The sequence below is a fragment of the Micromesistius poutassou genome, assembly GCF_964030765.1.
Source record: "Micromesistius poutassou genome assembly, chromosome: 8".
NCBI classification, from domain to species: domain Eukaryota; kingdom Metazoa; phylum Chordata; class Actinopteri; order Gadiformes; family Gadidae; genus Micromesistius; species Micromesistius poutassou.
Window position 1 is genome coordinate 8,798,090 of NC_140278.1, and position 15,653 is coordinate 8,813,742.

The following is a 15,653-nucleotide window of genomic DNA, read 5'->3' on the forward strand; positions in this document are numbered from 1 at the left end:
AGAATTAAACTGGAATCTGAAAATTGTAATATAAGAATTAAGTATTTTGAGTATGAAAAAATGAATGTGACACCTGTCGTTTTTGGGGTCGGGGTCCTAATTGGTCCCTTCCTCCCAAACGTTCACTCTGTCTCGTGCCTGTTCCAATCTCTGCTTCTGTAGCCTCCTTCCCTTCTGTCCCATCCATGCCGTGGGAGGATACCTATCTTTTGGAGAGCAACACTGTGTCTTTTGCTCGGTAAAGACGGCTGATGCGTCCCTCTGATGTATTTCCATTCAGAATGCGTCTTTGGGATAACTTCTGTGTTTGCATATCATTTGGGGTCTAAGGCTCTAATGTGGACACATGTATCTTAATGTTACTTTTAATGTAAGCGTTGCTTGCAGCTTGTCATTGTTATGCCGCATGTCCACCGGTGAATAATTAATAATAATAATAACGTGTAATGTTTTGGCGCTCTATAAATAAAATTGAATTGAATGTTAACTTGTGTATAATTCCCAATTTTTATTGATATATTTGCACTTTTAATCTTGCTGAAGTCTACAAGGCAAATATTAAGTTAAAACTTAGTTCCCCGGCCCCATTCGTCTTTGTAAGGAAATGTTCTATTTTGTCTAATTTTAGGCAAAGTATAAGACAATACTTTCTTAACAGTATAATTGGAACCATGAATAAGTCGTTCAAGTAACAATATTCAAATACTAACATTGTTGGGTAAGACAGAATTTGGTTTTATTCTGAATCCAGTGAAACAGATTGGTGGTTTTAGCTGATATAAAAACTTTCAGGTGTTTATTTATGTTTAAGTATTTGGCAGACGCTTTTATCCAAAGCGACATACATAAAAAATACATATAAAACAATCACTCTAAACATAATAATTTAAGGGAAGAATATAATACTAAATATCAATACAAAGTGTCAAGACAGAATAAATCTGCTGCTGCAGCAACAGAGATACAGTCTATAGTAAGGTGACCAGATTTCTGAGACAAAATCTGGGGACATTTTGGGTTCAGCGGTGTAAAAACCTCCAAACATGTAGTGTTTTTGTCATAGAAAAACTAAAACGGGGACACTGCCCTTACCATTCACAAAGCAGTTTCTCTCACTCTAAATCCAAAATTGCAAAGGAATTGATTAATAATTATGTTTAGTTAATTATGTTTAGTTTAAGTAGTAAATTCTAGCTGAGATCAAGAACATCCTTAAAATCACTTCACTTCACCCAAACCAAGGCCTCCTCCTTACACCATATGATTTTCACAAGATTTGGGGAAGACATGGAAAATGGAAAATGCCACACTTCAAGTTGAATGACAACTTCAAGTTATATGGTTTTAGAAAATATATGGTTTTAAGGGGGTTGAATCAGTTTTCCCTAAATGTGGGTGGGAAGTAGCAAGCAGCTAACCTGCCATATATTGTTGTATATTGTACAATATTAATATCTTATTGTGAATGGTCCCTAACTTGAAATATGTGAATTATTAAAAAAGATATACATTACAAATGAAGGCCAACATACCTTAAACCTTATTTACCTAACCCAATGTATTATACATGGGCAGCACAGTAATGAGGTTGGGACATGTGTCATGCCATACACTGATTTATCTTTAGACACTGTCAATTCCATGTAAAAGTGGGTGTGACCCACCAAAGAGTTTTTAGTGAAAAACAAATGGTTGCACAATTCAGAAACAGGAAGTTTTAATACAATGGTCTTTACAAAAACCAACACACACACACACACACACACACACACACACACACACACACACACACACACACACACACACACACACACACACACACACACACACACACACACCTCCCCCAAGCACACACAGAATTGCTACAGTTGGGACACAACATGCAAAACAGCTGTGTCTGTCAGACAAACAGATCTGTGATCATACACACACATCGTAGATAATACACATATGTATCAATTCAACATTAAATAACATATACAGCATGATAAACAGTAACACTTACAAGAACACCTTTGGTTTGCCAATCGTATTCAATCAATGATATTCCTGCTGTGTTTACACCATAGCTGGCTGAATAGATGCACGAATGCCATGAAAGTACCGCGTAGGTAGGCTACCTGTAGCCTCTCGCGAAGGGAAGAAGATAGTTCTACTGCGCAGCTATGTGCATTCTAGAGGGGCATTCTACTCTGATCGGGGCTTGTTCTGGCTGGCTTTAGCCTGTGGCTGTGCGAGCAGTAGATACGGTGCGCAACTACATGTCTTTTGGTCAACATTTTAGTTTTTTCATTTTTTCCTTTATTCCAATTTCGGATCTTTCAGTCACAATGAAAACCGGGGACATTTCCGGGGACAGCAGTGGCTACAGGTCACTAAAAACGGGAACTGTCCCCGGAAACCCGGGACGTCTGGTCACCCTATTATTTAGGCTATTTGTTTATTTATTTCGTTTAGCTCTCCTTAAATTAAATTCACGCTTCAAAACGCACGACTTTTACTTCTAAGGCGAGCTTTACTTTGAAGGCGAGCTGTCTCTGTTTTCGGCTCTCGACTTCCTTGTTCAAATATCATTGTACAACTTGGTTAATGAAACAAGTTGACGCTTGGGCGCGCTGAATTGCATTGCACGTCTCGGACAATGAAATTAGGCAACACCCCCTAAACTGGCCTGTTTCATTATACAACGTGAACAACTGTAAATGAATTATACTTCGTACACGGACCCTGTGTACGGTCATGCCCGTCAAAATGACTTCACTGTGCAAATAATTCAATTCGCAAATTATTTAATTGTGAAGGTTAAAGTAGTCCTACATGAACAGAATTTAACAAATTAGGCCTACATGATGTCCATAATTAAATTAATCCCTCTATGATTAAAAATGAATCACGATGATGACGGTATGTTTTCATAGCCACCCACAACTCCATCCTGTGTGGTTAAGATCATTCATAATTTATTAAGTCGATTTTATAGATGTGTTACTGGCAGCTATGTATATTATTATTATTATCTTATGATGGTGATTATGATTATGATGATAATTATTATGAAATATCAACTGGTTTAAGACATAGACTTATATATAATATAAAAAAATATATATATAAAATAGTCTGAAGAAAGCTTGATGACAAGACTTCAAGTGCATAGGAAACGTTCAGGCGAGACACGGACACGTCACTGACGTCATACCTATACGTCACTGAGGTCAGACTGACACGTCACTGAAGTCCGACCGGAGGAAAGATGGCGACTACCTATGAGAGCTTCTGCCTGTGAGTCTGATTATTTATTATATGTTTAACAGCAGGCGATTCCGTTCACATTTGAAATAGAAAGCCCTCCCAGCCTGTGCGGGTTTATATATTAAATATATGTTGTATAATACTCGTATATAATAGACGGGTAAAGACAGCGTAGCTAAATGCTACTTAGCGGGGCGCCAGAGGCTTCTGTTCTGGTGCTAATGATAGATGATGCTAGCGAGAAAGCTCCTCTGAGGACCAGAATAAACCTAACCCTTACCCAGAACCAGTTGTACGGGAATTGACAAGGTGGTAACGGTGACACACGTGTATATTGTGAGTTATTAAGTATAGCTATAGTTGACTGCAGCTTACAGAACCATAACCCAGCCATCTGTATTACAGAACCATAACCCACTATACCCAGCCCTCTGTATTAAATAACCATAGCTCAAGCCTGTGTATTACAGAACCATAACCCAGCCCTCAGCATTACAGAAACATAACCTAGCCCTATGTGTTACAGAACCATAACCCAGCCCTATGCATTACACAACCAATAACCCAGCCCCCATTACAGAGCCTTAACTCAGGAATACCTTGTTGGAAGAAATGTGCATTATGTCGTTATATGTATTGATGGGAATGAAATATTTCACCTGCCGTTGTGGTGGTGGTCCTGCCTCTGAACATGTGTCTATTGTGGTTCTTCAGGCACACAACCCCGGAGAAGTTCTACATCGAAGCCTGTGATGATGGAGCAGATGCTGTCCTTGCCATTGACAGGGTATCAACTGAAATCACCCTAACAGGTAACTAATATTGTGATAATATATGTATGTATAAAGTATACTATATATATATATAGGCTGTATTGCTGCTTGTGGTAATCACAACATGGATGGGGGGTATTAACCATCTTCTCTCTTTGTGTCCAGTGAGGAAGGACATCCCTCCATCCGATCACTCACAGCCGATATGTGGCATTATGGGGACAATCCGTATGGTGGCAGGTATGTTTTTAGGATATACATAATACTTCCCGAAACAGGAAACACCGGTCGAGTCCAATTGTGGTTGTGTAGAAAAAATGCAAAGTCCTATATCTGACTGCCATGATGTCCTCCTCAGGCATGTACCTCATTGTCATCACAAAGAAGAAGAAGGTTGGAGATCTTCTGGGTCATGCCGTCTGGAAGGCGGTTGACTTTGAAATCATCTCCTATAAGAAGACCATGTTACATCTGACAGACAACCAGGTAGGCAGTAGGAGAACTGCAGTTAATCATTTCACCCTTTCACTGTTACGTTACGTCTGCTTCAGACCTCTTTGGGAGGTTGAGGGATCTTCGATTAACAAGGCGGACATGATAAATCAAAGTGAATCAGCGTTCTCCTGAAGTTATTCCTATATATATATATTTATATGATATTATGTTATCGGTGGCTGCAGTCAAAAGGTTACATGGTGTTGGTTTTAGAGACAAACCTGTCAAACCATGCCTGTGTTGGTACTGTCCCTTGCAAAGGGACGCCTCATTCTTGTGTTCAGTGTGAGATTGAGATTCTTGGTGTTAACACTGTTAATAGCTTGATGATAATACTAATCTTTGTAAATGTATCATGTGCAGTCTATAGCATCTACCTGTTAGCTGACATGGTGCTGTGCCCAGCTACATTACAAAGCTCAAAAAGAGACTTTAATCAGCCTGTCCTTAACCCTCCACTGATAATGTACTATGTATAGTAAGATAATGCACTGACAAGGCAAAATATAAATTTATGTTTGTTTAAAATATTGCATTTTACCTTCAAACCATCAGCCACTTACACGTGAACATTCATTTACAATAGCAAACCACTTCATCTTCTTTAGTTACTGACCCCACAGTGTTTGTTCACATTGTAGCGGTAAACATTGTCCAGCTAAATTCAACATTCCTACCCTCCACCTGCTTGAATGTCTCTTTTCAAGTTGCAGTTAGCCAGTTTTAGAGAATGGCTAGCAGTCCTATCCTCCCAGATGCACAACCATAGTCTTAACCTTCCATAACATAATTAGTAGCTAGTTATTCTTTTTTTGTAACCCATCAAACAATGTTGCGTCTCATTTCCTTGGTTAAAACAAGATCTCAAAATCTCTTTCACAGATGCAAGACAACAAGGCCTTCCTGTCCATGATGAACCATGTGCTTCAGACGGACAGTTTCTACTTTGCCACCAACTACGACCTGACACACAGCCTGCAGCGGCTGGCCAACACCAGCCCCGAGTTCCAGGAGATGAGCCTGCTGGAGAGGGTAGGACGGGGTAGCGGTGGTGCATGACGTGTGGTCAGGATGCTCTCTGAGCTGGGCCTGACGGGGCAAGGTTAATTTTGTTATCTCATAGTTTTGGTATACAATCAGGGTATTTGGGTAAAAGGAGACACTTGTTGATGAAGGACCACAGCACCACTTCAGTATCGTTAGCATATAGTGCCCACTAGTGTATAAAGTGTGTGGTTTCAGTAGCTTCCGTTCTGCCAGGTAAAAACCAGTTCAGTGCCATTTAAGGTGCAGATGTGTGGAGAAATGTAGGATTGCTGAATTTCAAATAAGCTATCTACAATGATGCTACGTAGTCAAAACTACACTGGTATGGGAGATTATATCTCTACACTAACAGCTTGGCTATGACCTGGCAAACAGTTTGCTTATCTCTGTTTGGTTTGTGGGCTGCATGTTCTTCCTATTACGTTTGTTAAAGTTGTCAGATCTGAACTCTGTTGACAATGGTTAATATGAATTCACCTTTTAGGCAGACCAGCGGTTTGTGTGGAATGGTCACCTCCTGAGGGACCTTTTTCCACAGCCAGAGGTAAAAAACACCAAAACAAAAATATTTGGACATAATATGCTGTTGTCTGGAGATGTTTCAACATAATAAGGATGAATTATGTTATGTTGATATCTTGGTTTTTGCCCTTTCCAGTTGCACAAGTTTGCCTTTCCAGTTGTTCACGGCTGTATCCTTTTCTTAATAATAGTGATGATTTTAATTATTAATGATTTGATTATTGATTTCTCATTGAGCCTTGGTATGACCGTCATTACCTGCTACTCCCAACAGTTTCCTTTCTACCTAAACAGTGTGTGTTTATGCTCCTATTGAAACATCAGGGAGAGTCAGAAGAAACAGCCGATGTAAACGTAATATTCTGTTTATTCGCTGTTACTTTGTACTCTGATGGCGCTTTCATTATCTTAAATCCTATTTTGTTTAGTCCTGCATGACTATGCATAACATTTTAGCCCCAAAATGTAAAATACTTGTCAATTAAATAATACAAGGTATTATAATTAAATGTATGCTGCTGTACAGTTTTGATCAAACTCGCGTTTGAACTTTAACTGCTCCGCCAGTCATCATAATGAAGTCATGCTGCATCAACGGGAAGCTGTTTGAGTGGAACCTGATATCCAGACGGAGCTGTTTTAGAGCTGGAGTGCGCTACTATGTCAGGGGTAACTCTACCCTCCACCTCCCATCTGTTGTCACACCACCACTGCTGGAGGTTTTTCCCTCCATGTGCCAAGAAATGTGCCAACCTACACGTCTGTACTTAGTGGCCACATTTTAAATAACAAGAATTTGAATAATAAGATTCAAAATCAAATTCAAGATCCTATGCATTACAATCACCTGCCTCGAATATGTTTCTATCGGGATGTATATTCATGTCTTTATCCAATCTAAATGCCTTGTATCCAAGGTCAACACATTTCTCCAGCTACTCCCATTAGTCTTTCGTGAGACCACCCAACCTGTTGGTTGTATATTTTGTGAAAGTCATGCAGCACCTTTTGTGTGTCTTATTTGTGCACAGGCATCGACACTGAGGGCCACGCAGCAAACTTTGTGGAAACAGAGCAAATCATCCAGCACAACGGTGGCAAAGCTTCATTTGTACAGGTGAGCGGACGAGGTGTCACATGAACACTTCAGATGAATTCACACGCCCTGAACTCGTTCTCAACACTCTCTCGACCAATCTCGATCTCTGTTCCGTCAACATGGCCTGATAGTCACGTCTGACGTAATGGTTTGCAGAGTGAACACTACTGGACTTGATTTACCCATTACATAATAGCAACACTGGATGTTTTGGAGTTGTTGATGTGTTTCATTTTCTCTCTTAGACACGAGGCTCCATCCCCTTCTACTGGTCACAGAGACCCAATCTCAAGTACAAACCCAAACCACAGATCAACAAGACGGTTAACCATGTGAGATCCTTTTTAGATGTGTTTCATTATGTAATCCCCTTTTTAAAAGGTGTAGAAAAGTGTATTGTTTTTGATATTGTTTAAGCATTTGCAAACTAATCCTAGCTTTCCATCTAATTATTTTTTTTGTACCCTTGGAATTAGTTGGATGGATTTCAGAGACATTTTGAGTCCCAGATCATCATTTACGGAAAACAAGTGCTTTTGAATTTGGTAAGAAGCGGGAAATGTTTCTAGTTTTGTGGTTTCCCATATTGGTGTCCATTCATTGTATTTAAATGATTTACAAAACAATGGATTTTTGTTTTTTGTTAATTATTTAAATCTATCTTTAATCATATTGGTTATTATTTAATTAAAAATAAATTATTGTTGAACTGCAGCACAGACTGGTTTACCAATGTAGACATTTCATTTGTTCTTCATTCTAACTTAGCTTTTTCCATGCAGATTAACCAAAAAGGCTCAGAAAAGCCACTGGAACTTGCTTTTGACAAGATGGTGACCAGTTTGGGGAACAGCATGATCAAGTGAGGAGCAAACCTCCCCTAATCCCATGTGTTCTGTAGAGAACCTCTCCCAATCCCATGTGTTCTGTAGCAAACCTCCCCTAATCCCATGTGTTCTGTAGTGAACCTCCCCTAATCCCATGTGTTCTGTAGAGAACCTCTCCCAATCCCATGTGTTCTGTAGGAAACCTCCCCTAATCCCATGTGTTCTGTAGAGAACCTCTCCCAATCCCATGTGTTCTGTAGAGAACCTCCCCTAATCCCATGTGTTCTGTAGAGAACCTCTCCCAATCCCATGTGTTCTGTAGAGAACCTCTCCCAATCCCATGTGTTCTCTAGTAAACCTCCCCTAATCTCAACTGTTCTGTAGCAAACCTCCTCCCATGTGTCCTGAAGTCCTCCTCTAGTCCCATGTGTCCTGAAGTCCTCCTCTAGTCCCATGTGTCCTGAAGTCCTCCTCTAGTCCCATGTGTCCTGAAGTCCTCCTCTAGTCCCATGTGTCCTGAAGTCCTCCTCTAGTCCCATGTGTCCTGAAGTCCTCCTCTAGTCCCATGTGTCCTGAAGTCCTCCTCTAGTCCCATGTGTCCTGTAGCAGTGCAGCCCTCCATCCTCAGAGTACGCTCTTCTGGACACGTCTTCTTATTGCCTTTCTTTCTTAGGTACGTGGCGTTTGACTTCCACAAGGAGTGCAGTCGGATGAGGTGGCACCGCCTGCAGATCCTGTTGGACATCGTGGCCGAGACGCAGGATGAATTCGGGTGAGGGATTCTCGTTTGTTTTACGATTCCCTTTCTTTCTATCTCTTTGTTTTGTAACGTAGATTTGAATGTCTGCACACGATGGTGATGTTGTGGAGGAACGAGAGATGTTGTGGACCTGTTGTTATTGTTGTTGACAACGGTGTGTGCCTCGGCAGGTACTTCCTGGTGGATAGTGATGGTAACGTGCTGGTACAGCAGGAGGGGATCTTCCGCAGCAACTGCATGGACTGCCTGGACCGGACCAACGTCATCCAGAGCCTCCTGGCCCGCCGCTCCCTACAGTCCCAGCTGCAGGTCAGTGACATTCCCACCGCAGACTGGGCTTCTGTATGTGTACACAGCCTAGACTGTGTAGGACAGGTACAGTCAATGCCCTAGACTAGAGCAATGGTTCAACAGCATAGACTGTATAGAATAGGAAACGGTCATTACCCTAGTACAATGGTCCCAACCTTTAAAGGTGTCAGGTGACTACGGAGTCGACCGTGACTGTTCACTTTTTACTGACTGGGTTGTGCAGAGTGCTATCCTGTCAATTTATTTATTTGGAAATTCTGCTCTCTGTTCCTTTTCAAGAAAATGCTATGTAACCCTGTCATGCCAACTAGCTGTCTTTTCCAGTGACCAGTGTTCTCTCAATGGCTAGCAGAGTTAGGCTGCTTAAACGGCCTTGGCCCATTGTGTTACGGGTGTAGGACTTGAGCTGCTTTAAACAGGAGAAGCTCCTTTCTACACCTGCAGACTTAGCTCCAATTGTTGCCACTAATGAAAACAGTTTTTAAAGATGAGGCATTGCACTATCCAAGTCCATGTTTTTAAGGAACACCAAGAAATCACAGTGTTCCTCTGTCAATCTGAAAGTCCTGACTGTCCTGATCTGAACACAGGACTTGAAGTTCCGACCTCAGGTTCCCTGAATCAAAATGATGGCCATAGACACATGCCAAGACGCATGTCTTAAACAAATTGTGTTGCAAAGAGGAGGTGCGCAGCATCAATATCTTAATTTTAAAAATGAGTCGGCTGACACATTTTGCCTATTGTAATTTGACATGAGACATTGTAAACATTCGCAATCCTGCTCTATGCTCTGTGATATTTTGTTTATAATCATTTCTATTAACTTCAAAAATGCATTATTGGTGTGCTCCTGAGCGCAACCTTTGAAATATGACGGGTGGGCCGCTGTCTTAAAGGAAAGCGCAGATCCTTTGAGCTCTGCAACTTCACGGGGCCAAAAAAATAAAAAAATCTATCGATCAATTCATTCATGACTCTGACACGTCGACTCACAAAATACTGAGTCGTTAACATCCCTAGTCTTAATGTGTTGCCACGCATCTCTCCACAGAGGCTGAATGTTCTCCACGTGGGCCAGCAGATTGAAGACCAGATGGACTTTGAGAAGATCTACAAGAATGGTGAGGGGCTCCTTCACAGCCATTCATATAAATTTGTCAAATTACAAAATGCGTTAATAGGTATGGAATGCATATTTGCCCCACACCCCAATTTTATTGCTTCACTTGCGCTACAATCTTTCTCTGTCTCTCTCTCTCTCGTTTGCCCGTTAATTCAGTCTTTTTTTGTTTACTTTCTGATAATATAAAAAAAGTAATTTTAAAAAGGAAAAAATCTTTCTTTCTTTCTGATTTTATAAAACAAATTATTTGTGATAAAAAAAAAATCAGATAAAAACGTCATTGCTTTCTTATTAAAAAGACAAACTCCACCCTTCTTTTCCTTCATTCTCTCTGATTAATGAACTCCTTACTGGTTCTTCCTGCAGCATGGGCAGACAATGCCAATGCATGTGCCAAGCAGTACGCGGGCACTGGAGCCCTGAAGACGGACTTCACGAGGTGAGCCCTTCTAATGGCCTCCACACGGACACCATGTCTTCCTGTCGAAACGGCCCACCACTGACTCATTTATGACTCCATAATTAGAAGATAAACATAGCCCCAATATAATCTCTACACATATGTTGTGGACGCATATACTGTATATGGTTGTCAGGAAAGGGTTTAATCTTTTGATTATATGATAGGGTTGTCAGGAAAGTGTTTGAAGTCTTTCGATTGTATGATGGTGTTGTCAGGAAAGGGTTTAGTCTTTTGATTATAGTCTAGTGTTGTCAGGAAAGGGTTTAGTCTTGATTATAGTCTAGTGTTGTCAGGAAAGGGTTTAGTCTTGATTATAGGCTAGTGTTGTCAGGAAAGGGTTTAGTCTTGATTATAGGCTAGTGTTGTCAGGGAAGGGTTTAGTCTTTTGATTATAGGCTAGTGTTGTCAGGAAAGAGTTTAGTCTTGATTCTAGGCTAGTGTTGTCAGGGAAGGGTTTAGTCTTGATTATAGGCTAGTGTTAGGAAAGGGTTTAGTCTTGATTATAGGCTAGTGTTAGGAAAGGGTTTAGTCTTGATTATAGGCTAGTGTTAGGAAAGGGTTTAGTCTTTTGATTATATTTACGATGACTGACTGAACGCTCTGCTCGCAGAACGGGGAGGCGAACACAGCTGGGCCTGCTGATGGATGGCTGGAACTCCATGATCCGATACTACAAAAACAACTTCTCAGACGGCTTCAGACAGGTGTGTGTGTGTGTGTGTGTGTGTGTGTGTGTGTGTGTGTGTGTGTGTGTGTGTGTGTGTGTGTGTGTGTGTGTGTGTGTGTGTGTGTGTGTGTGTGTGTGTGTGTGTGTGTGTGTGTGTGTGTGTGTGTGTGTCAACTTGTGCTTGTTTATGTGTGTGCGTGTGTTGGATAATTTACATGGCAGTAGGTTACACTCTGGAGTAACACACTTTTCTTGTTTGATGCAGGACTCCATTGATCTGTTTCTCGGCAACTACTCCGTGGATGAGGTAGACATGACAACTCCGCTCCGGGAGCTCAAAGACTGGAAATTCCTAACGGTAAACAACGATTTGAAAGTCTATTTGAAAAGCAAATATATTGTGGCCATTGTCACTTTCACTGTGACCTACCTGTGTATTGGCATTTGATGTTGGATGTTCCTCTCTCTTCTCCTCCAGCTGCCTATCATCATGGTGGTGGCCTTCTCCATGTGCATCATCTGTCTCCTCATGGCCGGTAAGACTGGTTGAGCTTTGGTTTATGTGTGAGGATAGAGATGGTTAGCTTTAGGCGTGAGCTTAGCTGGACACGGTGGTGTTTTAAGCCCTTAAAAGTCAGTCAACTGAGATATCTGGTAATAGTCATGTAAGAAGGTAATTTGAGTAAAGATCGTAAAGTAGCTCTAATAATACTGATTCAAGTATCAAAAGTATTGATATCTGTATAAATGTACTAAAGTACAAAAAATAAGATTTCTGATCAATTGCATTTCTTCACGAGGTTATCTTACACTCGCACACCTCATGTAAATGAGCATATGAGCTTTACGACATGAGGAATGACGTGATGACATGAGGACCTTCATGCCCAAATCTGTGAGAACTGTGCAGTATTCTCTTCTTTTAAGTCTTTGTTTTTTAAAAATCTACCTAAAAAATAAGCCATAGTGACAGTTTTAGTTTGTGCAATCGGGATGCAAGCCATGGCTTTATTTTGGTAAAATACAGTAGTTCACATCACACAGCCAGTCAGCGTGGACAGAACTGTTTTTTTCTGAAAGTCTCCCACCTATTAACTGTAAGATGTGTACTAACACATCACACATACTTTGTTACTTTGTTACCACATTAGCTACACCAGCCATCCATGCGATGCCTTCCCATTCTATGACACATAAACATTGCGGTGACCCTCTCCCCCTCTGTCCCTCGGCCCCCCTCCAGGCGACACGTGGACGGAGACCCTGGCCTACGTGCTGTTCTGGGGCACGGCCAGCGTCATGACCTTCGCCGTCATCCTCTTCAACGGCCGGGACTTCGTGGACGCGCCCAAGCTGGTGCAGAAGGAGAAGATGGACTGAATGTGTGCGTGTGGAAAGCAGCTGCCCCCCAGAGACCACTCCTTCTCTGCCTCCCTCTCCTCCTCCTCGTCTTCCTCGTCGCTCTACCCCCCCCATCAGCGGGCCTGGAGCCTGTACTGACCCGCTGGAGGCGGAGGAGGAGTTTGGAGGCAGCTTTGGAAAACCGAGAAGGGGGAGGCCGCCACCGCCGCGACAGGGGGAAACGACCCGGGAGTCTGTTGTGTGCAGGGGTGGGGGTGGGGGGACAAGGGCGGCGTGCAACGGACACATAAAGAGAACAACGCAGGCCCTGCTGCTGTCCACACTGTTGGTTTGCTTTTTGTTTTGGGGCTGGACCGCCCCGTCGACGGAGTCCTACTGTATACGCTGGGCAAGGACGTGTGGCACGACGGCTGCTGAGACCTCACAGCGGAGTCGAATAAGTTCGAGTTCTATGTCGTGTTTTCCGTTATTTTGCCACCGTTTGTGTTTTGCTGACAGTTTTATTTGTGTTGTCTCTTGCCAATGTTATACTTGCTTGTAGCCATAAAGTCTATTTAATATGTACACAGTTTGGCCTACATCGACTGTGGCTTAGGGGCGATGGCTGACCATGTTTATGCTCTTGTCCCCAGGGAAACCGCCTGCCACATACGGATCATTTTTATATATTCACTGCTTTTAAGTGTATGGATGATGTAAGGAGGATGAAGGACAACAGGAGCGCTTGCTCCTGGGGTTTTTCAGTTCCTATCATGTTGTTCAAAAGTAACATTTCTGTGCTCTTTAGCTGCAGAGCTGCAGCTTTTGTTTATTTTCTAATGACAACAGAGCCACCGGTAACAATTCATTTACATTTCATGATTATCAGCTAAGGTGCCGGCTGTTAGAATGCAAATTCTCACTGGCTGAGACTTTTAGAATGCTAATTCAGAATATTTTTTCAATTGGACCCTAAAGCTAGATGAACTAAAGTGCGGTACTAAACACAAAATAACAGACTGAAAAACACATCTTTGTTGGTGCACAGTAAGAGGTTGAATGTGAAAATAGTGACAAGATCTCTCTTATTCTTGCGTCATTTATGTCATTCAACATGTTTTAAAATTGTATTGTCTCTGACATCAATTTGTTCCAGTAGCATTTCTCTACTGGTCAAGATCACCATTTAGTGGTGAATGAGGAAAAGCCAGGGTATAGAAACACAATTATAAATTATAAATTGTGACTTACTTTTTGTACTATCTTCCTGCCAGAATTATGTCAGTTTATGTAACAATGTTGGGGGCACAGATTCATCAATTAGTTAATTGATATATAAACCAATCATGGGTTAATGTACATATAAATACATGAATTAAATAAATATGAGTTACAAAGCTTTGCATTCATTCTTAAATATTGCAAACTAGAACATCTGTAACACCAATACACAACACGGTACAGGTCATGAATGATGGACTATGTATCATTAATTTTCATGCTTTATGTATGATACATTGTTATTTAGCAAAGAGTTTTTATTTTAAATGAATTGGGATTATATATATATATATACTAGGATTATATTTCATTGACATGACAATTCATGTATTCCTATATATTTTTATTCAGCGGCTTGGTCAATGCCAAATTGGCAATCAATCAACAATTAGTAAAATGTGTCGTTATTCAATAGAAGCTATTCAGCTAGAGAGGGCTTTTTTTTCTAATCTCATACATAACTTTGTTATTTATAAATCAGTGTTTTAATTTGTACACATGGATTTATTTGTTTATCCTTTTTTGTGCCTCAAGTCATTCTCGGAAGTGTAAAAAAATTGTATGTTATAATAAAAAAACATGACACTGCTGGAAATGATAAGCTACCTTTCACTCTATGTATAGTTATGATTTTGTAATAAAATAACTAAACTTTACTATGAAGACTCGTAACAAAAAGTCAATTTTCTGTTAAAAGTCCAAGTCTCTTAATCAATTTAGGAACTTATTTCTCTGTTAGGTTATTCAGAATACTGTTGAAACGCAATTATATTCGCAATACGTCCAGCGATCAAACAGTTGTCTTTCACCTATAATAGCTGAAAAACAGCTTGACTAATCAGAAGGCAATCTGACTATTCAGCAGGAAAACAACCCTATTACTAACCCTAACCCTGGACCCCCCGGCCAACTCATTGGAAACCCTAATTCTAACCGCAACCCTAGTACCAATTACCAAACCCTAAAACCAAGCTCAGTGGAAACCCATACCCAACCACTAGCCTTAGAAACCGAAAATAACACCCTGAAACTCCACCAATAAGAACCCCTAACCTTACAACCGACAACCAAACCCTTAAACCCCACAGATTAGAAACCCCTAATCCTAGCCCTAGAACCAAAAAACAAACCCCAAAAGCAACCACAGCCCTAAACCAAGAACTGAAAACCTAACTCTAAAACCCACCCCAGCGAAACCCTAAACCATCATATTATACTAAGCCTTATATTAACCCTAAACCCTATTGCTAACTCTAATTAGGGTTAGAGTTTTGGTTTCGGTTCTAGGGTTAGGGGTTCTAATTGGGGGAGTTAGAAGGTTTGGTTTTGGGTGTTAGGGTTTGGATAAGGGTTTCCTCTAAGGGTAAGGTTGTAGTGTTTGGTTTTGGTCCTAGGGATGGTCTCAGGGTTAGGGTTTCCCATATGGATTATGTTTCAGTATTTGATGTCCGGTTCTAGATTTGGTTTGAGGTCTTTCTAACAAGACATGCTCCGGTGCAGCACTCATTCAGCTCTATTGTTACTTTAACTCCTGTGAACCAAACTCTGGTTTCCAGCAAAACTCACAAAACTTGATCCCAAAACCATTGAACTTTTTGATTTCAATCTTTTCAAGGCTCAGTGTGCGAAATACCCTTCAATATTCCATTCAACAATCTCCCGATTGTTGCGCAATATCGACAAGGCGC

General features: G+C 41.0%; 1 protein-coding gene across 1 annotated transcript; it reads left to right on the top strand.

Moving 5' to 3' along the window:
- Positions 1 to 3,245: 3,245 nt before the first annotated feature.
- On the top strand, positions 3,246 to 14,621 carry sacm1lb (SAC1 like phosphatidylinositide phosphatase b). The gene is made up of 20 exons (XM_084471630.1): positions 3,246 to 3,282; positions 3,967 to 4,064; positions 4,191 to 4,265; positions 4,384 to 4,511; positions 5,403 to 5,552; positions 6,052 to 6,111; positions 6,226 to 6,259; positions 6,657 to 6,758; positions 7,121 to 7,206; positions 7,434 to 7,520; positions 7,665 to 7,733; positions 7,971 to 8,050; positions 8,689 to 8,787; positions 8,946 to 9,084; positions 10,142 to 10,211; positions 10,580 to 10,652; positions 11,287 to 11,380; positions 11,609 to 11,701; positions 11,822 to 11,879; positions 12,587 to 14,621. Exons 1-20 carry the CDS (start codon positions 3,254 to 3,256, stop codon positions 12,721 to 12,723), a joined length of 1,761 nt encoding a protein of 586 aa, XP_084327756.1. The 5' UTR covers positions 3,246 to 3,253; the 3' UTR covers positions 12,724 to 14,621.
- The last annotated feature ends 1,032 nt before the right edge of the window (positions 14,622 to 15,653 follow it).